Raw genomic sequence first — 25,839 nt, forward strand, 5'->3', positions numbered from 1 at the left:
GCCTCCTCTGGCCTCTCTCCAGCAGCTCCACGTCCTCCCTATGCTGGGGACCTCACTATGACAACATCATGTGCCCAAAACTTCAGCTCCAGGAGAAATGTTATTGTCACAAACCAATGAACAGGGATTTTGATGTGCATTTCCTGCAGTACCATTTTGATCAGCAAATTGAGAACGCTTCCTAAAATGAGTCAGCGTCCCTGGCTGTGTCCTATCATCTCCCAGTTTTCAGGTGGTGAAAGCAGGGCTTGGGAAGGAGGCAGAGAGGACAGAGGGAAGGGGATGATCTCTGCTCCAGCCAAGCATCACTTCAGTGAAAAAGCCACAGCCATCACTTTCCTATGCTGGGGCAGCCACCTTTAAAATTCTTAACACACTTGGGTTTGCCCCCTGGGAAATCAGGGACAGTGACAGAGTTTTAAATTGCATCCTGCCACTCCTGAACTATCATGCCGCGCTGACCCTTTGTGCTTGCGTTAAGGTGAATTGGATTTAAAAACAAAGGGAAAACTATTACAGGAGTAGCAGAGCTGGGTTAATAGCCAGGAGAAGGAGCATTAAGCTATCAGGCTTCTCTTTGAGAATATCTGCTGACCTACTGAATGGCTGCATGAACCCCAGCAGCCAAGTGACCTTTTTTTGTGACCTGGCTGGTGGAACTACTAAACTGGGCAAAAATCAGGAGTTTGCTGAAGACTCTGCTATCTTTATAAAGGAGGAAGAAAAATGTTTAACTGTCCCTACATCCAGACAAGTGGTAAAAAGATCAAAACTGGAGACTTCTGTTCTTAGGCTGCATTTGCCAACAGAGATGGAAGCTCAAACCCATTGTCCATAAGCAAAGATACAAACATTTGCATGCAGAGCACACTGCAAATAAACCTGCAATTCCCATTCCTCTTTGTTAAGCAGGTTCACAGAAACCACATCTGCAGCCACAAAAGCAAGATTTACATCTGCAACTTGCACAAATTATTTTAGAAGGTCCCACAGTGGAGATTATTCTTTCCAATGTAGACTAGAGGGAAGTTGGTAGGGGAATCCTGATTTAGGAAAAATGAATATTGTGCCTCAAAGAAGCCCCAGCAGATCATGGCCACCAAGTGAAAATGTGATATTTCACTTTCAAAAATTATATGAAAGTTAATTACAACAATTACTAGAGCAAACCATTTATGTTTTAGTTAGGAGATCAGAAAAACTTGCACACATTTGTTTTAGAGAACTTAGTGAGGAGTTCTCTGGAACAGCAATAATTGTCAGGAAAACTTTTAGAACACGAAGTAACTTCCAGAAGAGCAGAAAATGTCTAACATGGGATCAGTCTTCAAAAACAATGTGCAAAAAAATTCTGAATTACTGAAGTCCTATCAATCTGATCTTGGCAATGTAAAAAATAATTTAAAAAAATTGAATGAAGCTTAATGAAATGAATTAAAAGGATAATTGAGGCCAATCAATGCAGACTTGTGGTCAAGCAGCCATGTCAAACAAAGTGGATTTTTTAAATGAGATTAAAATTTGCTGAGAATTAATGACATTGAAAAAAACTCTCGCTGTGATATGATTAAATAACAGTAAAAGATCACATTTATATTTTTCTAAAATAAAGCTTTGGTAACTCAAAGCATTTTAACAGAAAGTAGCATGATGCAAGAATTACCACAGCAGCCATTTTACATGGAATTCAACATATTCAGACCCCAGTTTTAAGCAGGGAATCATTATTCAGAATTTTTTGTCTGGAACATTTATCAGTGGTCTGGAGTAAATAAAATAACATCTGATAAAAGTTTGAAACTGGCACAAGAATTTGGTGGCTAAAATATAAAGAAAGTGCCAGATCACTAAGAAAATAATCTGGATCATAAGGTCATATATCAAGAACACGAACCAGGGCTGTACAGCAGGGAATGTTTTGCTGCTGCAGAGCAATCAGAGAACTGGCAAATGATCACAGTGGAGAAAATGTTAAGGATGTAAATGATGGGAAAACTACAGAGGAAAATTAAAATATATTAATCTGTTTCATTTACCAATTAAAACATTAAGAAATGGTTACCACCATGTAGAAAGAATATCCTTGGAGACTGAAAATGATGCAAAAAAGAACCTCTGTACTGTAGAGAAGTAAAACAGGACCAGATGGGGTGTTGAGCTGCAGCTTGACAAATTCAGATAAGTGAGACACAACTTTTACAGAAATGGTGGTTAAATACTGATTATTTTTATCAAAAGTACTGATGAAATCTTTACCACTGCCTATATTTAAGTGAAGCTCTGGTATTTTTCTAAATTCCTCATTTTTGAGAGGAAATAGTTCAGAGAAATTTTATGTTATACAAAAGCCATCCTGGTCAGTGATCATCAGCCCTCCTTTAGGGACTGTAACTCAAGACAATGACTACTTGTAAATGAACCATGAAAAAATAATGTGCACAGACATCATTTTCTAGAGCCAAAGGGCTCGAGATGTCCTGCTCTTTACTGGATGGAATTCCACAGTATTTCCAAGAAGATAACACTTTCTTTTTCTTTGCCACACTTCTTTAATGAAAAAAAAAAACAACCCAATACTGGGGAGGTAAAGGGCTTACAAGGTTTTGAAGAAAAAGTGATTATACAAGCTAAAGCATCCAGATGTCCTGATTTCCAGGGCTGTGAATGAACCATAAGGTTTGTTTTCCTCTTTAATAAATGAATTTGCCCATGCCCTCTGTCTTTTTTTTTTTTTTAGACACTCCAAAATACTGTTACAAAGGAAAAAATTAGACTCAAAAAAGAGATGAGTAGGAAGGTCAGGAGGAAAACATAGGCTTGGCCCTGATTCTAATAAATACCATGATCATATTTTGGTTAAAATACAAATAGCTAAACAGTTTGGTGGCTCCTGGAAAAAAAATAGGCTTATTTTTGCAGATGGTAAATTGTTTCACTATTAATTCAGGTTTAGATTTGAAAGGTTTTTTCCCAAATACCTTCAGGGAAGGTTCTGCTGTAGTGTGCCATTGCAAAAGCTACAAGGCCACAGTGGCAGACTGCAAGGGTCAAAAACTTGGCTGTGGCTCAGCCAGGGGTATTTACTAGAAAAATGATAAATGAATATAATAATAATGAATGATATAATATAATGAATATAACAATAATGAAAAATATAATAATAATGAATTCACAGATCTAAATCTTATTCACATAACAAACAACTTAATTTGAATAAAGTTTAGAGGAAAATAGGGATCAGTGACAATGAAAGGTCAGTGAACAATGAAGTGTTGTATAAGTTCCATTTTAAAAACCATGGGAAAAAACGTGGTAACAAAGCTGAGAATATCTGATTGTGTTTTCTAGCCTACCAACATCTGGCTACTTTCATTTTATAACTTGGAAATCATGGTTAACATCTGCTGGAAAACTGAGATTCCCTCCTCTTCAGAACATCTGATTTCACCCTTCAAAACAAATCCACTTTTAGGTCGTTGAGGGAAACAAACAAACAACAAAAAAAGGAAAGCAAACCAATGAGAAACACTTTCCTTTCCCCCATGCAAAATAATAATGGATATATTAATAATTTTTCTTTAGAAACTTATGACCAAGTGAAAAAGAAGGAATTTCTGTAGAAAACACACACACTTTGTTCTGTATTGCAGGAAATGATCCCAACTGGGGATTGAACAGTTTGGTCACATGCAGCCCCACTCCTATTTTCTTGTTCAGGTAGACAGAAGTTCCACAGACATCATCCTACCTCGCAGCCTCTTCAGCCTCTGCTCCCTCCTCCTCCTCCTCACGATCAGCAGCATCACAAACAGCACCAAGACCCCAACCAGGATACAGGAGATGGTCACCAGCATCTTCAGCCCTTCGTTGGTTCCCAGGCCTTCCTCACTTTGCACAACCGACTTAATGAGAGGAGGGATTGTACCTGCAAACAGGGTCATGGTGTTAGAGGCCTATTAACGAGGACAAAAGATTGAGTTCTCAGGGAATGAGGCACCTTGTTGCTTCAGCTGCAGGCAGAACATTCCCAAGGATTTTTCTGTTTGGGGTGGATGCTACATTTGTGTCTCTAACGGCCATGAACACGTAACCAGGCTCACAGTAATGAGGGACTGACTGCAGAGACTCAGAGGTTATCAGAAATCCAGAAGAGTTGCATTCACTGATTGAGGAAAACCATGTCTGTTACACAGTTAAATACTATGATTAATTTTGAGTCCTATTAAATTATTAAAAAGCTGTAAGAGACCTCAGAATTCCTCCCTGTGTTTATTATTCCTTATTATGGGGAAATAGCACTGCTGTGACATTTTTGCAGGGCTTTCCTGTGCAAGGAATGCATTTGACAAAGCTCATTTTGTGCCACATACATCAGAATAATCCTCTGCACAGAAACATTCTGCTATCAATTCTAAGGGTGCAGCAGTGATAGTGATCTGAAATTCAGACAGCCAACCTGATACTAATCTGCTAAAGACTGTCTGACATTATACTCATCAGTAAAACAAGAGAGTAATGCTGGATAGAAACAATCAAATTTTGAGAGGGAAATGAGGGAAATGAATCTACCAACTACTGGCAGGCAGCTCACTTTTTCATTCTGGGACATATTTGCATTTTGAATATACCTGGCTTCCTGGTGATATATAATACTTGAACTTTTCAATTCTTTTCTTCTTTACCTCTAAGGGACGTGAGAAGAATGCTGCACCTTCTGTGGAAGGCTGTTTAGTCATGGAAGACTTCTCACTCATTTCCTGATTACTATCAAACTGCTGAATGCAACCACAAATGAGGCTAGAAAACGCAGATTTGCTTGAAATGTGTAGAAACACGTAAGTATTGTGAACTGTGATGACTTTGGATGGAAGCTATTAAATTTTAACCAGCTACTGAAACATAAAAGTGGCTACTTACTTGCTAAAAGGAAAGGAGGGTGAGAGAGAAAAACAGGTACATCCTTTTTTACATTTTAATTGCTGCATTAAGTGATGTATCTCATTATGTGCCATACAGTATCAGAATAAAAAACTGAGGTCTGGTGCAGTACAGTGTGAGTGCCATAACCACAGTGAAAATGTGGAATCCTAAGTCCTGTTTTTTTCAGAACTGTTTCAGCTGCATATAAAGAGAAGAGCAGCTCCCTAAAGGGACAAAGATTAAAAGAAAAGCTACAACCATCCAAACCTATATTAGGCACTTTGGAAAATTTGTTTTCTTACAATTGCATTTGGAATATTTTTCTAATGTTCCACTGCAGTTCTTCCCCATAATTTTCTCCTTTTTTTTTTCTAATTTTCCATTTCTTGAACACACAGCAGGATATTTTCTTCTTGCCCTGAGACACAAACTTTGCACTAGTTTAAAGACAAATAAAATTATTAGATGAAGAAATGGAAAGAACTTCAAGCTCCTGAAGGTAATACGAATAACTGTCCCTAAATCCTCCTAAACCCTTCTGGATACTAAAGGGCCAAAATTTTCTCTGAATTAGTCACAGAGACCATCAGGTTAAAGATTGCCTAAAACTATGTCTTGCTTTCCTTAATACTTTGATGAAAATCAAATGATGAGTGGCCTTTATTTCACTTAAACCTGAAGATACGTGATTAGATATGCGATTATCACTATCCATACCTCTTCCTAGGCAAATCTAAACCTCATGACATTATATACAGGCAGTTAGAGCTCAATTAAAAAATTGTACTGCACGTTTTCACATCATCCATTCGTTGCTTTTCAGCAATTGCATTAGAAATTGCCAAAAATTAATCCTACTATCTATTGAGAAAACACCGTTTCAACATTTGTTGTCATTCTAGGTGCTGGCTGGGAGTGGAATAGTCAAAGGTTTTTTCAGGACTAAGAGCCAGACAAACGGGGAGGGTTTGTTTGGTTTTCCAGGTCGGTTCACCATCACCCTTTGTTAGCCTGATTGGTGCCTCGCAGAAGTTGTAATTTGAATGTCTCTGACCCCCTTTTCCCCTTTGTTGCAGCATCTCCCACTGCACCCTGTGAATTCAGGAGTGTTCTCCTGTGTCCTTCACGGCAGGGAGTGCCTGAGTGGGTCAGAATCAATTAGCAGAGTTTAGAGCTGATCTGAATTAATGCCAGGGCTACTGAGTAGTTGAGCCGGCAAGCTCCTTTGCAGCGCTCCACAACTGCAGCTGCACAGGGCTAAAAATATCTCCTTATGGATTGCGTGCTTCTGAAAAACAAGGGGCAGGGAGGTCAGCAAACCTGTAAGCTGGAAATCGTTACTGAAATGCCCACGAACAGGGAGCAAAAAGCTGCACGTAGGTTGGTCATTAACCTTCTGACCTAATTCAGCACGGAGAGATTTGAGGGGAAGGATGCTTAGCCATGATATTCCTCAGGAGCTTTCCCACACACAGCAATTGGCTGCTGCAGCCTAAAGTGACCCAAACCCATGCAACTCCGGGATTTCTGCAAACTTTACAAAGGCTTTATCTTAAGGCTGCTAAAGCTTCTAAGCTTGTTCTTAGCATTCGGCATCCCAGAACTTTCATACTCGGTATTATCTAATCTTCAAAGTGCTACCCTTGTATCTGCTTTATCCGAAGGGCAGCTGTGACCCCTGGAAGCTGGAAGGGGCTAATCTCATCTCATCTCACATCACAGGGTGAATCAAAGGTAGAGGCACGGCACTGAAAAGGGGACCTGGCCAAGAAGTTTCCACTGCCGTGTTTTCTGCAAACAAACTATTCCCTGTCTGTGGAAGCAAAAATTCCTGCATCAAATACTGATATGAATGATAATAACGAAAATTATCATCATCATCATCAGTTTATAATTTCAGTTCAGAGCCAAACCTAACAAATCTAGAAAATCTGAAAACTGAAATTTGCTTTTCCATCCATGTTCTCCTCTCATAAGCTCGGGGTCAGTATTTGAGCTCGCTCTGCCTCTCAAAGGCACAATACAGTCCTGGCAAAGCACACTTCACAAACAAAACCAGCAATATCACAAATGGGAATTTTTCTAGCTGACCAGAAGCAGTGGCCCAGGAAATGTAATGCTGCAAATATTTTTTACTGTTTCATTTTCTCCCTTTCAAAGATGCTATAGAGCAAAATACAAAAATCAAAGGGTGTGCAGGTCACAATGTGTGAAACCAGGGTAAGTATCATCACCCAATCATGGAGCAGAGCCTGACAACATTTCCAATCAGATCACTGTAAGAATAGTTTAGATTTCAGTGTTACCAGTGGAAATTTAAGGCTCTGGATCTACACTTTGATATAATCTCATTTAAAGGTATGGCTTAAGACTGTTTGCCCCCATCAGTCTTAATGTAATGACAACTGAACAACTGAAAGTTGGGTGCTGCTTGTACAGAGATACTGGAAAACAAAACCAAAACAGGTTTGGTTAAGTAAAATGACAAGAAATTAACTCCTAATACTTGAAAGAGTTATTATTGACAACAGCTACACTTCTCAGTAGAACAAGTCCCTCATCTGCCTGGAAAGACCTGGAGCATTTGTGTAGTAACTGCTTAGATCCTGGTTTCCTGTGGGCCTCTGCAGTGCTGAGGAAAGATCTTTTTCCTAATTTTCCAGACTGTCAGAAATAACACGAGGACTGTGTGGCAGGTTACCAAAAATGATATTTTTCCAAATGGTGAGGGCACACATGATTAATTATCTGCAAGAACTGCTGAGTACCCAGCACAAAGGTTGGCATAGCAGTAGAGGATGTGTCAGGTGCTGAGGTTTAAACCCTGCTTAAGTCATATCCCGCATTTCTGCCTGGGAATGGACCCTGCTCTGCCCTGAGCTGTACATGAGTGGTGATGTTCATGTGGAGGCATGTTACCAACACAGAGTTATGAACAATTACCAATTTGGTGCTGTCACAACCATCAGCTCTTGACTGAACTTGCTCACCAGGGCTGTAGTTTAATTTAACAGTACAGATGTTGCCAAGTGGTTGCACAATACAGCACAACATCCCTGGCAACACAGCAAGATTTTACATGGATGTCTCCAGAAGAGCTCTGGCAATTCGCACTGGAGCAATTCAAGAGGCTGCCATCTGGAGCCATCTGTGCTGCCTTTTTGCCAGGAACGCAGCCGTTTCCCACTACGGAGCCACCAGGACCGCACATGTGCCACCATCCCTTCCAATCAGCCTGGCAGGACCTGAGCTGGGGTGAGTGACAAACTGGCACATTTGCTCTTGCCCTTGTGCCCTGGGTTCTGCAGGGTGAGCAGTAACCCCTGGCAGAAGGGTGGGATGTAACAACTCCCTCATTGTCCATGCCCTGCTGCTGGGCACAACAGAGCCATCTGTCATGGCCATTAGTTTCACTGTCCCCTGTCTGCAAGCAGGGACAATTGCACTGCCATTGCTCTGCCCTTGGAGGATGTTATCCAGAGGCTTTCCCAGAGGACAACCTGCTTGGCTGCTCTGATGTGTCCCATAATGGGTTTTGGGCTGTGTTACAGGGAATGGCAATGAGGCCAGACATCGCCGTGAATGGCTGCAGGAACCATTTCCATGGGAGACAAAAATTTCGTGGAAAAGGTGCATGAAACACTAGGAAAGGCCCCTGTAACCACTGGAACTAATGACTCTTAATGTGCTGTGGTTATGTGTCTTATGGCTGATTGACTTTGGTGCTGGAGTTTTTTCCGATGTGAGGACAAATAAACAATTCCTCTTTTCTGCCTGGCAGCCTATTGTCAGGAGCTATTTTACAACTTTGAGACTTTTACCTCTCTGACAGCATGGTTGGCAGATTCAAAATGGGGTTTACGAGGGGGAAAAATGGAAGGTGAGCAAAAAGAAAAAAAATCACATAAGAGACTCAATGAGTGAGTATCTGAGGTGTAAATTAAAGGAAATACTTACTGCCATCATAATTGAGCGTGGCGAATTTGGCTTGTTTCTCTGCACAGCCAGCACTGTTGCACACTCTCATTTGCAGCTCGTACCAGGTGGCCTCCTGGAGGTCATACAGGATGTAGGACTTGGACAGGGATGTCCTCTGGGCCGTTGTCCAGACTGTGGTCCCAAAGGGCCGGTACTCCAGAGTGAAGGAGGTGATGGGGCAGCCACCATCGTTCCAGCCGATCAGGTTCAGCCTCACTCGCGTGGTGTTGATGCTGGCAAAGAGCTCCTGCTCCTTGGAAAACTGTGGCTCTAGAGGCAATGGGATATTCCAGACAAAATGCTTAAATATTGCAGGTAAAAGGCTCCCAAAATATAAAATTAAGAGAATAATTTTTAGGGCAATCTTTAGTTTTAACTCAGTATCTATATATTCAACTTCTCCCCCTCCTCCTTCTTGAATGTTTTTTCCCGCTTTGTGCCAGAGTCACAAACCCAGATTTTCAAATCAATATGAGGAACAAAAAATCCGTACATCCACTCAAAAAATGTTTTTTGTTTTGCCTTGCAGAACTTTGCACAGACTTTTCCTTTATTTTTCACACTTCTCCTGTTCAGAGGATGCTGCTTGCACAGCTCCTGCAATGCTGCCTTGGAGCAGAAATAAGACACTGGCTCCATTTCTGTTCTACATAAATCTATTCCCTGTCTTCCTTCAACATCCAGACAAATAAACCCCTGAATTTTTACGAGAAGAGAAGAGACAATTTCCTCATGGCAATGAAGTAGTTGGAATTGCTATAGTCTGTGATAGTGGAGACACCCAACCCATCTTAGAAAAAAATTATTAGAGAAATAAGGACAGCACATCAGCTCGTGTGGGCTTCACGTCTCACAGCGACAGCCTTTTTTGTCACAGCATGGACAGAGCTGGAAAGGTTTCCAAAGCCAGTAATATTAAAATATCCAAGCCTGTTTTCTCATCAAACCAAGACCTACAGCAGAATGCAGGAGCTTTAGGAGGGTGAAGGGGATGGAAGATTTAGGAGGGTGAAGGGGATGGAACCAACGTACCTTTGCCGAGCGTCTTGGCCTCGATGATCTCGCTGATGCGTCCTGGCCCCACCCCGTTCTGAGCAGTCAGAGTGAACTTGTACCAGGTGCCACATTTCAGTGTTTCCAGCCTGTAGGACCTCTCACTGGGGCTGATGGGGAAACTGCCCCACTGCTCACTGTTGTCCTCTGAGTACTGCAAAATATAACCTGGAGGGAAAGCGCGGATGGCAACGGTAAGCCAGGCACAAAGCACAAACCCTTCAGGTAATCCAAGGAGGCATTTTAAAGACCTAATAAAACTGAAAAAAAAATCCCACGTGCAGGGAAATATACAGCTCTCCCCTGACTAAAATATACCCGGCAATGCATTTTGCCTACCCTGACAACAGCTTAAATACAATTTTTTATGATCGCTTCAAGGGGAAAAGAAAAGGATGGATATTTCTAAGGACCCTTCAATCAGCAACAACCAGATGATGAACCTGGACCCTCCAAAATGAGTGGTAAGAGATTACACGTCTGGAAAATCAGATAGAGCAACTGTCATAACAGCTGAGGGTATGCTGGGAGAAAGTGATTAAATGTATGAATAAACCACCACAAAGACAAACTGCAATTCACTGAAAGCTGTTATCACCATGATAGTGCACATTAAGGGTTGACAGCAATACAGATTGGGTTGTTTTTCTTTTTTTTTTTTTTTGGAGCCATTCATAATTGTATACTAATTCTATCAACATATGATAATTTACTAGGAAGTAGCAATTAACCTGAATTACATTACCTCGGATAGAACTGCCACCATTGTCTCCAGGTATCCAGGAAAGAGTGATAGAGGAAGATGTAGTTTTGGATACAGTGAGTCTTGGCTGGTCTGGTGGAACTAGATGGGAAATAGTTAAAAATAGAAAATGCAATCAAATGGTTTGACACGATCCTAATCACTTCTAACAGTCATTTATCAAATAGCTGTTTTGAGTTGCAAAAAATGCAAATTATTTCTGTCAAAGTGTCTGTTTAGCTGACATCCTTGCTTAAGACAAGAACAGACAAGCTCACACTTTTTTATTTAATTTTATGCACAATTTTGTCTTTCAATTCTTAACCTTTGCTTTTCTCTGAATTTTTTGTGTCTGTCCTGTTAGACCTCAATGGCACATGAGCTACCCAGCCATTAATTTTCATTGGTTTTGATATCTGTTTTAGGGAGAAGATGAAATTTTAGTGGCAGGAAGCAGATGTGCGGTTGCAAATGATGCTGCACTCGTTCCTGTGTTTGCAGCCTATTATGGTAAAAATGAAAAATGTGCATATCAAGAGCTTCTTCCAGTGCAACTCTGAGTGTTAATTAGGTAGCACAGGTAGATCTGTGACTGGAGGCACATCCATGACCTCTTCCAGACCACTGAGGCTTTTGGTATAAGGAATTCCCAACTCTGTCAGCAAAGACTGGAAACACTTCAGCTCTGCTGCTCCCCATAAACATTATGGTTGTGTCTAATCTGTGGGGTAAAAAAACAAGGTTCCAGGGACCAGCTGCTGACTGAGTGCAGGAATAAAACAGAAGTTTCAACTCTCATCCACTTCACAGTTCCTGGTTTTCTTTGGAGGAAAACCATAGAATGGTTTGAGTTGGAAAAGACCTTAAAGATCGTCTTGTCCCAATCCACTGTCCTGGGCAGGGACACCTTCCACTAGACCAGATTGCTCTAAGTCCCATCCAGCCTGGCCTTGGACACTTCCAGGGATGGGGCAGCCACAGCTTCTCTGGGCACCCTGTGCCAGGGCCTCACCACCCTCCCCGGAGGAATTTCTTCCAGCATGAAAGGGCAGAGAAGGAGCCATGCCACATCCCAACAAATTGCATGGGGTAGGGCAAACTGGGACTGGGAATTGACACAGGGAACTGGGACTGGAAATGGACTGGGAACTGTCATAAACATAGACAAAACTGAGCTTTGCTGCCTCAAGAACAAGGAGTGAGGTATGGACAGTCCGTGCTGGGGAAGGATCGAGAAACAGTGGCAAAGATAGGATGGAAAGCTGGGGAGGAGAGACAACAGGATGGCCACAGCTCCTCTGGCATGGGAGAGAAGAGGGTGGTGGTGTCAGTGACTGGTGCTGGCAGGAGCTGCCCTTGTCCTGACACTCACTGCTCAACAAAGACCAGCCCATGAGCCAGGCAGGACAGAAGTCCCAAATGCTCTGCTGTGTCCAGCACTCTGCTGCCAGAGGACATTGCTTGCTTTGCTTATGTTTAAGGGCCAGCTCTTCCTGCAGAGTGAAACTCCAGGAAAAGCTCCCCACTGCAGTTCATGTTCAAGTCATCAGATTGCAGAATAGTGTGTGCTGATACAAGGCAGAGTCTGCTGGTTTGCAGCTATGGATTAGTTCAAAGAGAAGTTGATTTTTCTGCCCTCACAGGGCCAAAGAGCGCTGAAGAAAACAAAAGAGACAGTTTATACTCTAAAGGAAAATTCTCTGTGTGAGATGGATTTGTTCTGTTATTCTGAGGGACTTGGCTAATTCCATGGAGAGAGACTGCACACACTGTGTTGGGAAAGATTTATCGTAAAAGCTTTAATCACAGCTTCACCCTATCTACAAAAAATGGTGGTCCCACATATTAAAAGCCACTCTTTGTCTGTCCCTCAGGGAAGTAATATTGATTTGCTTTTAGTTGCTGCAGTTCAATAACAGCAAAGATATGCAATTACAAAAGTACTTAGTGAAATATAAACATAAGGTTTCCATTTGCTGGTGTCTTCTCTCCCTACTTCCTGTTGTGGTCATGCTTCAGACATTGCTGCAGAGCACCTTTAGTTTCTGTTGGGTTGTAGGTAAGCTGATATATGCCAATATCTGCCATGATTGTTCCAAGGCTTAGTGGAAAGGTTTATGCAGGGAGAAGGGGACTGCACTGGAAACAACCTCTCGCTGTGCTCTCATATGTTTGTACTGGAAGTGTAGATGCCACATCCAGGAGAGTGATGGTCCACTCTGGTACAAAAATTTGCAGTCAGTTGAAGCATTTGTAGGATCTGCTTTAGTGCAAGTGAGCAAAGAATTCTGCACAGTGAATTCTTGGTATGTGAATACACAGGCTTCACATTACTCTTACTTTATATTCTTATATTGTCCCTGCTTTTGTACATATCAACACCATCCTGGATGCACTTTGTGCTTTTCAACATGAATATAAAATGTAGCTGGAGAAATGCATTAGCTGAAGGGGTACTGAGGTTTCGTTTCCAATGCTTCCTCATATTCACCTCATAATAAATTTCTGCGCCTACATAATGAAGTTTTCGTGCAAGGTCTCAGTACGGAGGCAAATTTCTGCTGATAGCTTTTCTGGAGCTAAATTAAAGGGCTTCAGGTCTTTCTGAATTTTGTAATATTGAAATGATACATGTGATATTTGTAAGGAGAAGGCAGAAGCTGATACTTTCTCTGTGAAGAGCTAGAAGATAACCAAATACAAACACATGGTTGTCAATCTTATAAAAACTCACATAGAGACTTAACTGAGAGTGTGTGAATTGTTTCACCAAAGGCACCATTTCCTAGATCACAAAATGCCCACATCTGAGTCAGAATGACTTATTTATTAATTTGGAAGGATTAGATTTGCATTAATACACATAAATTTGCATTTCAGACACATCTCTGCATTACCAGTAGCACTTTAAAGCTTTGGTAACAACTCCAAGGTAGATCCAACAGCCTTACCTTGTACCTGCAAATTCAAAATGATTTCATCTGATCCCCAGTTGTTGCTGGCCACACAGCTGTAGTACCCAGAGTCTTCTGCTTTCACAGTCCTGATGACAAAGCTGCCGTTGCTGAAGATGCTCCTTCGCCCATCAATCATCACTAGACTGGGTGTCCCGTTACTACCTCACAGGAAACAAAGTGCATACATTAAAGAAGTTACAATCAAAATTACTCAGAAGTGGATTTTTTTTAAGCAACTAAGAATGGAAAGAGAGGGAAAGGTGTGGGGTGAGGTGCGTCCCTATAATAAGGCAGCAAAGGAGCATTTGCTGTTGGGAAACACCTATTATTTGCTTAAAAATGCACTTTTCCTGGGCCCAGCATGAGTGAAAACAGAAATTCACTCCTTCCTTAACTTGATATTTCAAAAAAATGCTGAAATAAGGGTACAGGCAGTTCCTGGCTATGAAGTTCATCCCTGTAAAATCATAGGTATTTATATCAATTCACAAGATGGTTCCATAGCACTGTAGTTTCCCTGCTTACACAGTGCTTGGATGAAAATTATTGTCCATGTGGGTTTCCAAGTGGCTCTGTCAGACTGTGAAACTAAAACAGAATAATGGAAAATTAAATATGTGCAAGGCATTTACTGCCCACCTCAGCACAAATCACTGTATCAGGCACTTTGCTCTCTCAGAATAAAACCTTTTTGTCGGCCTCAGGATAAAACAAAAAAGACTCCTCTAAGTTTTGCATTTTGAATGTTTACCTTTACCTCTTCTTCATTATTTTTTCTCCCTTTGATGCCTTGTAATCACCCCAGCCAATTAGTTGAAGGAATTTCTAAACTCCTCATCTACTGTGACCATGTGCAAATAACCATGAATAGTCCTTCTCCTTCCTGTCAGTGACCCAGGATCACCCTCTCCACAACCCTCAGGATTTTAAGCAAATGGGCTTTATCTGAGCTATACATTTAGTTGCTGGTTACCTATCCTTCATCCATTTGACTGTTGGAGCTGGGTCCCCCACGGCTTTGCAAGGGAGGACAATGTCCTTCATCCAGGGGGTTGTCACCGTCCCGCTGAACGTCAGAATCCTGGCAGGAGCTGGGTGGGAGAGAGCAAGAGAGACTGAAGTGAGGTGTCTGTTCATACAGCCCTTGGAAGGGAAATAGAGACACCCACAATTAAAGGGGGAAAAGCAACCCAATCCAAAAACTGTGGTTTTAGGATAGTAATTCCTTTTAACTCACAGTATTAGCTATTTATTCAAGCACAACTATCAGTTTCAGTACCTGGATGACAAGTAACTAAAAGGGACATGAGGTATGGGATTGGAAAATTCTTTGTAGAGAAAAAGAGAAAACCCAGTTATTTATCATCTTTACTCAATTTTATATATTTTGTAGCAGAAATTGGGGATGAAAATTGTGTCCAAGGGATGCTTTTCTCCAAAATTCCAGCAAGAGGTGTCCACAGTAGATGGGTGTCTTATAACAGCTAAATTATTGCTACATCTCTTCTACAAAAATTTTGGTATTAAGCAAAATAAACCTTCATGTATGTATCTATTAGTACATTGCAGTGTCTATCTGAAGTCCACAAACGTGAACAAACTAAAATCAGTTTGTATCAGCTCTCAGGTCACCTAAATACATGACAAAAAATATCACTCCTGTACTTTCCATTTATAGGTTGTGTTAGAACTTCATTTGTTATTCCTCAAGAATGACCCTTGATAGAAATAGACTTGCTGTTGGCCTCCAAATATACATTTTAAAGGCAGATACTGAATACAGATAGAAAAAATACTGTCTTCTTAGTCCTGATCTACTTTAGTCGTGCACACTGATCGGAATTTATACTTAATAATCCATTTTGCACCAATTAGGAAAACATGAAAATGAGACCCAGCATCAAATATAACTGGGACAGTTAATCTCAAAAAAAGAATCATGCATAAAAGAACAGGCCTTGAAAAATTAAGCAAAATTACTTGAGTAGGCTGCAATGGGACTTGAGATATTCACAAAAAGAAAAGATTTCACAGATTATACAATCAGTTTGGACTGTGTTGCCTATGTTATCTTCAAGCACTGTTGAAGGCCAAGCTTCTAAAGAGATTTTTTTCCTCTGGTCAAAATTTTAACTAAAACACAAGTAGCTGTTTAAAGATTTATGCAACAGACAAAGTGAAGGTTGGGTAATGGGACAGCATTACTTTCCTAACAGCCAAGCATCAACATGTCCTGTCCTGGCTAAACAGCAGCTGGAGATCCCTGGCTCCATCCTTCCAGAGCTCTGAGGTTTAACCCTGTCAGGAGAGAGCCAGGGTTTGTGCTGCCCTGGGGAGGTCAGACACCAGAGTGATGCAAAGACACTGAGCAGCCAGAAGCTCTCATGGATCAGGCTGGTTTTCCACCTGGGCACTCCTAATGCTAGAAAAGATTTACACAGGGCTGCACTGCCACAAGCCATCTGTGTTGGGTTTGCATGGCCAGGTTTTGGTAGTGGGGAGGTTACAGGTTGCCAGAAGCTTCCCCCATGTCCAGCAGATGTGATGAACTGATTGCAACCCCGCTTCCCATCTTCCTGTGTTGCTGGGGAGGAGGAGATCTAGCTGAGAAGGAGGGAGGGGTGTGGGGAAGGTATTTTTAAGATTTATTTTTCTTCTCATTATCATGCTCTGATTTTGTTGGTAATTAATGCAATTAATATCTCTAATTTGAGTCTGTTTTGCTTGGGATGGCATTTGGTGAGTGATCTCTCTCTGTTCTCATCTCAACCCATGAACCTTTGTTATATTTTCCCTCGGCTGTCCAGCTGCAGAGGGGAGTGATAGAGAGGCTCTGGTGGGTGTCTGGCATCCAGCCTGGGTCAACCCACCACACCACGGGCTAATTAACCAAAGTAACTCAAACAGAAAAACGTTCAGTGCACCCTGAGACACAGAGTGAAAAGCTGACTCTGCTGAAGTTGGTGCTAGAAGTCACATTTGTCTTCAGTGGTGCCAGGTTTTTGCTGCAGGAGGTGCTTCATGGCTCTCATGCCATCTTTGAAAAGCAGCAGGAGATGCTGTCAGCTCTATCTACAAAACACACCTGTAAGCATCTGGTCTGCTCAAATTCCTGTCCCGTGCAAAAATTGCCTCTGCAACATGAAGTCTGAAAATGCATTTAAAATTAAATATAAATAATTTTCTGCCTGGACTTCCCACATTTTCAATGTTTCCTGAAATACCCAGGTACTTCCAACTGTTGCCAGTTCCTGTAGGAGAAAGGACGTGGAAGACAGGAATCCTGCTGAAGCCTTCAGCGTGGTGTGGCAGCACTGTTAGCAAACTTTCTGTGTTATCCCTTTGTTTTTAATAGTTATTTCAACATGAATTCTCCCTTAAGAAGCCATAAGCTGGACATCAGATGTTGAAAGTGCAACATTTATGTTGTAGCTGCTGGTTTTCAATATCCTGTATCCCTCATTTTACCAAGATGTGTGGAAGCAACATAAACCTCACAGGAGCCTTAGACAGTGGTAAGATGATAGAACATAACTCAGAAAATTATCAGAAAAGCACAAGGTAACTGTCCACAGCTTTCTATGGATTTTCTTATTCCTTCCAAGTACTGAGTGCTTTTAAAAGAAATGGTAAAACAACAGGAAATTTTTCAAGTCCGATTTTCTTTATAGCTGAACTTCTAATGATGTCCTGAGACTGCTAAAAGGTGCACAAACAAAACTAGAAACAAAATAAATGTCAAGTGAAATCCACCTCAGAGCAATGGGTTTGAAAATCTAACAGGCATTCATGAGGTAAAAAAGCCTGGAATCTCACAGACCTCTTCCTTTTGAGCCAAGGGAGTTTCTGGAACCACATGGGTTATAAGCATGGGTTTACTTCTTTGTTATCAAAGCTACCCACTTGGCTAATCACTTCCCTCTATCCTTACATTTGATGGCATGGCACTGGATTAGGGTTCTGTCTGTTCCTATTTTTTTTACAAATTACCCAATTATTAATTGAAGATAAAGAGGTTCCTTCACAGAACAGTGCATCCTCTTATGCTAATGCAATTTTCTGCATGTTTGTTTGTTTAAATTACAAATCCTCTAACCTACATTTACTGTCACAGAAATAGAAATGGGCAGAAATTCTTTGCAAGAGGCTGTAAAAACACGTGGTTTTTCTTCCTCCTAGAGGACACAACTGTGTTTTAAAGGTGAACTGTAGAGGGAAGCTGAACAAGAGCTATGACAGTTCACTGCCATTCACCTTAAAACAAATAAAAGATCCAACAGTGAATACCCTGGGTCAGGAGATTCTTTCATTTGCTTTCTCACAGAAGAGGGTGATGAGGCCCTGGCACAGATTGCCCAGAGAAGCTGTGGCTGCCCCTGGATCCCTGGCAGTGTCCAAGGCCAGGTCAGATGGGGCTTGGAGCAGCCTGGGATAGTGGAAGGTGTCCCTGCCCATGGCAGGGGTGGAACTGGATGAGTTTTAAGGTCCCTTCCAACCCAAACCATTCCATGATTCTCTGTTTCTAATACCCCCTGTATTCCAGTCTGATGAACCATCAAAGAAACAAACCAGTGTGTACTGCCATGTGAGCCCCACATGTTAGTTATAAACATTTAACACACAAAGCAACATAGACTAGGGGGAAAAATCTGTTCAAAATTAATGCTCAGGTAGTTTAAAAAACCAGGGGAATCTCAAAAGTCAGAGAGTTGTCCCCAGAGGATCAGATTGCCAGGGGTCTGGACCTGTTATTGTCATACAGCAAATGCCATTCCCCATCAGTCAGGGGCAGTAAATCAGAGGAACAAGTGCATGCAAAGTTTTTTCTCTTCTAAATATAATTGATAGGCTAAATGCACATCCTTCAAGTCAGCAATGAAGAGTAATTCGAGGGACAGGAGCACAGCTTGCTTATGTGGAGGCTGAACTTTCATTGCCATGATTATTTTCTGTTTGTTGGGGATTTTTTTTATTATTTCTGTCAGTTAGTTACAGAGAATAACAATCTGTTCTGAGAAATGAAGACACTAAAGAAAGAAAGAAATGTTAACTTGAATTAAGCTTTCATTTAAATTGGACTATCCATTTCACATCAAACCCCTATCTAGACATTCTCATTGTTCTCAAAGGAGTTCTTAAAGGGGTTATAATTAAGTTGACATAATTCAATTCAAAGTTAACTCTCATTAGCTGTCATGATGGTATTATTACTTGGACAGTTACTGTGCAGTAAGAGGAGCAAAAAAAAGAAGCAAACAACTACAAAACAATGGCCCACGGGATGTTTTTGCATTGGGAACTTATGGCAAAATCAGGCTATAACTGCTTCTAACCCCAGGATGTGCTGTTTGCTACAGATATTTTGGGGAGTGAAAAAGGTCTTTGAGGTTTTGAGCTCTGCCCATCCCTCTTCATTGTTCAGCCACTGCCCTCAGCACTGATCACCACTTTCTCCCACCTCCCTAAAAAGCCCTGTGATGCATCCATAAAGGAAATTTTGTATGTGATACAATAATTTCTAACCTAGCTACCTCCAAAGTTCATAAAATTGCTATCTATCGGTATTCCTAGTGCCCATCAAACCCTCCACAAATGGATTATTCATTACTTTTACAATCCTAAGTGCATGTAAGAGGCTTTTCCTGAGCATCATCTAATGCAGACTTTATATTGGAGTATCACTACAAACTCTAGGGTTGGCTGGATGCATTCTACTGTCCTTTTGAATAAAGTCTTCTTCAGACTGACCTGTCTATATTGAAGTAATTAATTATTGTTTCTTTTAAGTCATCTTGCCTTTTCATAAAAGTTATTTTTAAGTTCACTTATTTGTCATCGTGGATTATGTTACATAAGCTTCAGAGGAGCAGATTTAATTCTGGTAAGCTGGATCAGTTTGAGTACATGTGGGTCAAGTCACAACTTCTTGATTTTTGGCAAACAGAGCAATTACACACTGCAATTCCTCATAATGTGAGGTTCTGAATATTGGTGCCCGCAAAGCCTGAACTGATCTGTGTTCATCTTCGAACATTTCCCTCTTTTTAAAATGCATAGGGCATGGAAAAAGAGAACTTCTAGTGCATTTTATGCAGGGTTTGCCTGCAGCTTCAATCTATTAGCATAGCACCATGTCTAATTATTTTTGCTCTTATTTGAGCATCTATTTTTATGCCTATTTTTGCTTCCCTTTTTCTTTCCATCACCACACATCCATTACAACCAGGTGACAGCAAAGGAGGAGCACACTGAAACCTTTGCCCTGTTTCCCTGAGTTGTTCTTTCACGATCTTCCTTCACTGGCATCCTTTACACTCCTCATCCCCCGTTTAAGATCTCAGCTTTGGTCTCACTGATGTTCATAGTGCAGTGTGCAGTTATCCTACAATGGAAGAACTCCAGATTTTTCAGATCTTTCAGACTTTTCATTCAGGGCCTTTCAGACATCCCTCAGGTCTTTCCACTAATGCTATGTAGCTACTAAGAGAAAGGATCTTCTGAAAGACTGAAAAAAAAATGGCAGAAAGAAGCAGAATGTAAAGGTAGCTCACTTGGAAGAAAAAACCCTGTGAGCACTGGTATGGGGAGCAAGAATTTCCCAGCTTATTCCAAGGCCTCCTTCCCTTGTTAGGCCCTCCCTGTATTGACACTGGTAAATCTTCCATTGTCATGTAGAGTAGTGATTCCATAGTTACTACAGGCTTCTCACAGCAGCACTGAAAATATTCATTTCACATAATAGAATCATTAGCCTGGAGAAGCCTGACAGAGGAAAAACATGAAAGTTCCCATCACAAGCCTGAGGAACCCTGTTTGCAGCTTCTCTGCATTGGGAAGCTGCCATGTGTCCAAACAGTACCCTCCAAAACCAGCACGACCATCCATGACAATCACAGAACTCCAGAAGGGTTTAGGTTGGAAGGGAACTTAGAGAACACCCAGTGTCACCCCTGCTCTGGGCAGGGACACCTCCCACTGTCCCAGGCTGCTCCCAGCCCCAATGTCCAGCCTGGCCTTGGGCACTGCCAGGGATCCAGGGGCAGCCCCAGCTGCTCTGGGCACCCTGTGCCAGGGCCTGCCCACCCTGCCAGGGAACAATTCCTGCCCAATCTCCCATCCAGCCCTGCCCTCTGGCACTGGGAAGCCATTCCCTGGCTCCTGGCCCTCCATGCCTTGGGAATTGTCTCTCTCCAGCTTTCCTGCAGCTCCTTCAGGCCCTGCAAGGCCACACTGAGCTCAGCCCAAAGCTTCTCCTCTCCAGGCTGAACAATGCCAGCTCTCGCAGCCTTTCCTCCCAGCAGAGCTGCTCCATCCCTCTGCTCATCCTGGTGCCTCCTCTGGCCTCTCTCCAGCAGCTCCACGTCCTCCCTGTGCTGGTCCCAGGGCTGGGGCAGCTCTGCAGGTGGGCTCTCACCTGAGCACAGGGGCACAGGGGCAGAATCCCCTCCCTCAGCCCTCTGCCTAAACTGCTTTTGATGCAGACCAGGGTAACAGCTCTGATGTTAATCTACCATCACCAAACTGGTGATCTACCAGCTAGACAGGCAGGAACAGGAAGATTTCCCACAGTGACGGAGTTTGCTCTCCCATGCAGAAAGTGCTTTCATGTTGGTGGCACTAGGCTGAATTTCAGCAAAACCTTTTCAGAAAGAACCTGTCATCATAACGCACTAGACACTTTATTTTACATCTTTACATCATTAAACACCCAAGTGAAGCATTAGCAGGCTTGTAAATCTGTAAAGTCAATTAAATGTATCTAATTTTGCAGCTCTAGGGATCTGTGCATTACTCTGCCCATCCTGGCACAGGCTGTGATGGTACCAAGTTTAGTGTTAAAAAAAAATACAATCTGAAGACCCCATGTAGAGATTGAGTGGGATGGGACTCTTCTCACTTTTCTGTTCAAAATGTTAGGCCTCCATTTCCAAGCCAAGGTGCTCTAATGTTGCAAGCATCACATCTCACAAGGCAGAATTCATAGGCCCCAGCACTATCTTTTAATAGAACAACTAATACAGCTGGAAATAAATATTCAGGATTTGAGGCACATTATCCTTTCATCATATCTGAAATAGAAGCAGCAAACTTCAAAGCTAATGCAAGTAGAGAACAATTGTTCAGAGTTTAGATATGTTAATCAGACCATTTTATACAGAAGATGGTACTTGTGGAGTACACAAGAGATATTACTAAGGAACGGAATGATAAAGAAGTTACCTTGCACAGCAAGGAAAAGAAACATATTCAGAGGGGGAGAGGCACCATCTGCAAACCCCCTGTACCCAACAACTGAAGATAAAAATTGCTCCAAAAAGCCATCTATTCCCTTCTAAGGTAGGTTGGATGAGTTACCCCCTGGAGGAGCACGTCATCCCCTCTCTGCTGACTCCAGCAAAAGCTTGAGCAATTAGCTGCGAGTTGTCACCTGGCTTTTTGCAGGGAACTGAAGTTGCTCCTGACAAAGCCCACCCTCAGTGAGCAGTGAGGCACAGAGAGGCCACGTGCCAATTCTGGCAGTAATTGGCATTGCAGAGGCCTGGCTGGCTCTGAGCAGCTGTCACTGTACCTTTGGCCAGCGGCTCCACGGTGATGATCTCGCTGCTGTTGCCTCTTCCCGCAGCCGTCACGGCCACCACCCACACGCTGTACTGGCGATTCCGGCTCAGGTTGGGGATTCTGTAGGAAAATGAGTCGGGAGAGGCTTCAAACTCGCTGATCACCTGTGGTGGGAGAGACAAATGTTTCCAGGCTAAAATAAGCAGTATTTGAAGAAAATGTGAGTGCTACAAAGCCTGTTACTTCAGGGCTCTTCGGATGAGTATCAATCACTCCAAACAGATGGCAGATGGCAATAAACAGAGCAGACACAGTAACTTGTTGCAGTCCATTCATATTCAGTGAATTTGTGTCTGTGCCTCGTTTACAGATTGGTTTTATTCAGATTAGGACTTTTATGTGCCATTTATTTTTACAGGGTTGGATAAACGATGGAAGTGAACAAATATGGCTAAATTTTACCATCAATAGTTCTGACAAACTGATTTAGCTGCACGCAAAACTTTCCCAACGGAGGATCCAGTCCTGCATTTGCTGTGAAATAAGGAGTTCACTATTTTTATCACCTAGAACCTTTGGTGTTCCTTATTCCTGGGTTTTGGTGGCTTTTTCCTTCAGCAGTGGAGCAAACCAAGTAATAAAACTGTGTTCTGTAGTAGACTGTTCAAGCTTCCCCCAAGTCTAGTTTTGTTTAATAACGAAATTACTTCCATTCAAAGACTCCCAGCTGAAGGTCATCTCAGCCAGTTGGCTGCATTAGCAGGGAAGGACAAGTGCTGGAAGAAATGCCTGTTCAGTCTCTCCTCTGTCACTCAAGTGCCTCAGCCCAAGGGCTGCAGCAGAGCCAACCAGCTGTTCTGCAGTCCCTGCTCATCCATGAGAGGTTCTGCATCCTGCTCGCAGCAACCTGCGCAGGGAAAGGTGAGGAGGAATGTATAGATCTCTCCAGAGGGCTTTGTGAGCCTCAGCACATCCTCCACAGGAAGTCTGAGAAGGGAAACCTCAGCTCTGAACAGTGTTAGAGTGCTCAGTATTGCCACTTTTATTTCTGACACGGGCTTTGTGATGCCTGCACGTAAAAATAGAGGGGTAATGAACCATTGGAATGAATAATACTCACTTCCCTGTGCAGTGCTGAGCCTGGTAATGGCTAACTAACACTAGGCTAAAAATAATTAGAAGGTTAATGATGTAGAAAAGAAGATTTTAGCAGGAATCAGCATTAAAAATAATACATCAGTGTAATATAAACTTGGTTCAGACCGACAAAGTGTGCAAAGAATCTCTTTGATATACAAATATCAGCTTGTGGTAAAGGCCAATTCCACCTGATTAGCATTTCAAAAGGCACATTGACCTGAAAATATTGGAATATGTAGTCCTTCAAAGTGAATTCCAAATAAATAAGAGATGTTTCTGAGATACCATTAAACACCTCTCCATGTGAACTGGCAGACAGTTTCAGCTGCTGAATGGGTCACTGCACTTCTCCGTTCTTGAGCTGGCCTCTCCTACAGCCAGGGGAAGAGGGCAGTTCATCTCCTCTCACATTTGGATTCCAGAGTGAAGACATCTGTCTCTAAGCCAGGCACCTCGACTCGCTTTGGAGACCACACAAAGGCTTCTACAAGAACACATTTTGTTCCTTCCATGGAGAGTGACTTTTCTGGGAAGACTGGCCTGCTCCAGCTAAGTGCCCCCAGGCTCAGAACAAGTCCAAAGGGGAACCTTGCCATATTTTCTAGCCAAACTCCTTGCCCCTTTGCTTGTCAAAATGCCAAATTAGTTTGTCCCATTTAGCCAGCATTTGCTTGGGTTCCACTTCTGAGGTGAAGAGGTCAGTGCAGCCAAACACCTTTATTATTATGTGAAATATTGCAGCAGGTTTTGAGAACCATCTGCCTTGACATTTACACAAGAATATTGGACAAATGCCTGTAGCTTGACAGGCTGGATCTTTGTGAGGTCATACATAAAAATTAATGTATTGATCATGGCAGAGGGAGGCTGAAATTTAATATTCATGAGGCAGCATTTCCTACGGTTAATTTGAAAGTCAAACAGGCCAGGCTGTCTCTGGCACCTGGGCTCCACTCATTAATGCAGTTACCTAGCACAGTTCTTTCTAAACCACCTATTGACATGGGACATGGATATAGCATTTAGGAACAGCTAAACATCACAGAATTCCTTATTGCTAACTTTCATTCCAGCAACCGTCAGCTCTTTCTCACGGGAACTCCAAAGATGGACATACAGCAGAATTTTCTGCTCCAAAGCTTTTAAAATGCTGTGTTTTCAATTCCTTTCTTTCTCCCAGCATCATTCACCTATTTGCATCTGTGGCTATTTCAAATGTAAAATCAATTATTCTCAGAATTAATTTATTAATTGAATCTGGTAAATGCATCTTTACTAAATTAACAACTCTCATTTTCTTTAAACAAACTGCTGTAGTAAAAATTTTGGTTTCTAACTGGTTAACACACATCTTGTGTTTCCTCAGCTCACGTTCCCTTTTAAACACTTGGGGATGCTTCAGTGACAAATAATCGATTTTACTTTAAACTTTTGCCTGTCATTTCAATTAGCCTAACATGCCAGAGACTTTGATTACACAAGAAGAAGAAAAAGGCAGCTTTGTCAGCAAAGAGAAGATTAAACAATTGAAATAAGAAATATTTAAAGGAATGTCACCTTGTCACATATTGGCCTGTGCATGTGCCAGTATAAAACATAAACTGCTGTTCAATCTCAGAAGCAGTAACATGCTGGCTCAAGGGATTTTTTTTCCTAACTGCTATTTTTCTTCAGCTTATAGATGATGGGTTAATTTTTCTTCTGTCTTTAGCTCATTATCTAAGGACAGACAGAGATCATTCCCTGAAAAGCCTGTCTGAAAAGGGCTGTGAAGAATAAAATTAATCAAAGTCCTTTATCAGGATGCAGTCAATCTACTTCCCAAACCAGGCAATGGCAAGAGATGCTGATGAACAGCTGATGCAGGGAACATAATTTTCCTCTGCAACTTCAGCCCTATTGGTGTGCATTCCTTCGCACACTTTGAAGCAGCATGCCATCTCCTGGCATTGCTGACTCCTTTAAATCACAATTTCAATAGGTAATGTGCATCAACTCTGATCCCTCTGGCTTCTATTTTTGATTGTTTCTTCTATTTGTTGGTTTGTTTGTTGTGTTTTTTAACACAACCTGGGAAAAATTCAAAATAGTGCTATAGAAAAAAATAAATTTCTAACAGTTTTCCAAGCAGCCAGGGAGTTTCTCAAGCAGGGAGTTAAGACAACAGATGGCATTTACTGTGGGCTGGAAGGCTATTTAGTGAAAGGCAGCCTGCACCTTGCTTACAACTGGCTCTACACAACTTCTGATTAGATAAGTGAACTACAGATCTCTATTCTCTGCAAGTTGTAGGAAACCTGGAAGTGAACTGGGAAAGCCATACAGAGACTTTAAGGGCATGAGTGAAAAGGAAGAAACAGCCCAGGCTTGTGGTGTGTGTTATGAAGTAAGAGCATATACAAGTTGGTTACCTGTGGATTGGCTGCCTTATGCTGAAAATTAAATAAATATAAATATAAATATAAATATAAATATAAATATAAATATAAA

General features: G+C 41.8%; 1 protein-coding gene across 1 annotated transcript in view; it reads right to left on the bottom strand.

The window, feature by feature from the left end:
• DSCAM (DS cell adhesion molecule) overlaps positions 1-25,839 on the bottom strand; it is a 437,619-nt gene that overhangs the window by 36,900 nt on the left and 374,880 nt on the right. Inside the window, 7 exon segments of the mRNA XM_042033380.1 lie at positions 3,749-3,925; positions 8,878-9,168; positions 9,931-10,119; positions 10,697-10,795; positions 13,645-13,808; positions 14,624-14,741; positions 22,220-22,373. Of these exon segments, the coding sequence (XP_041889314.1) occupies positions 3,749-3,925; positions 8,878-9,168; positions 9,931-10,119; positions 10,697-10,795; positions 13,645-13,808; positions 14,624-14,741; positions 22,220-22,373 (1,192 nt within the window).

Source organism: Corvus kubaryi, unplaced genomic scaffold, assembly GCF_017639235.1.
Source record: "Corvus kubaryi isolate FWS band 111438036 unplaced genomic scaffold, C.kubaryi_AGA036_p1.0 133, whole genome shotgun sequence".
In the NCBI taxonomy this organism is placed as follows: Eukaryota; Metazoa; Chordata; class Aves; order Passeriformes; family Corvidae; genus Corvus; species Corvus kubaryi.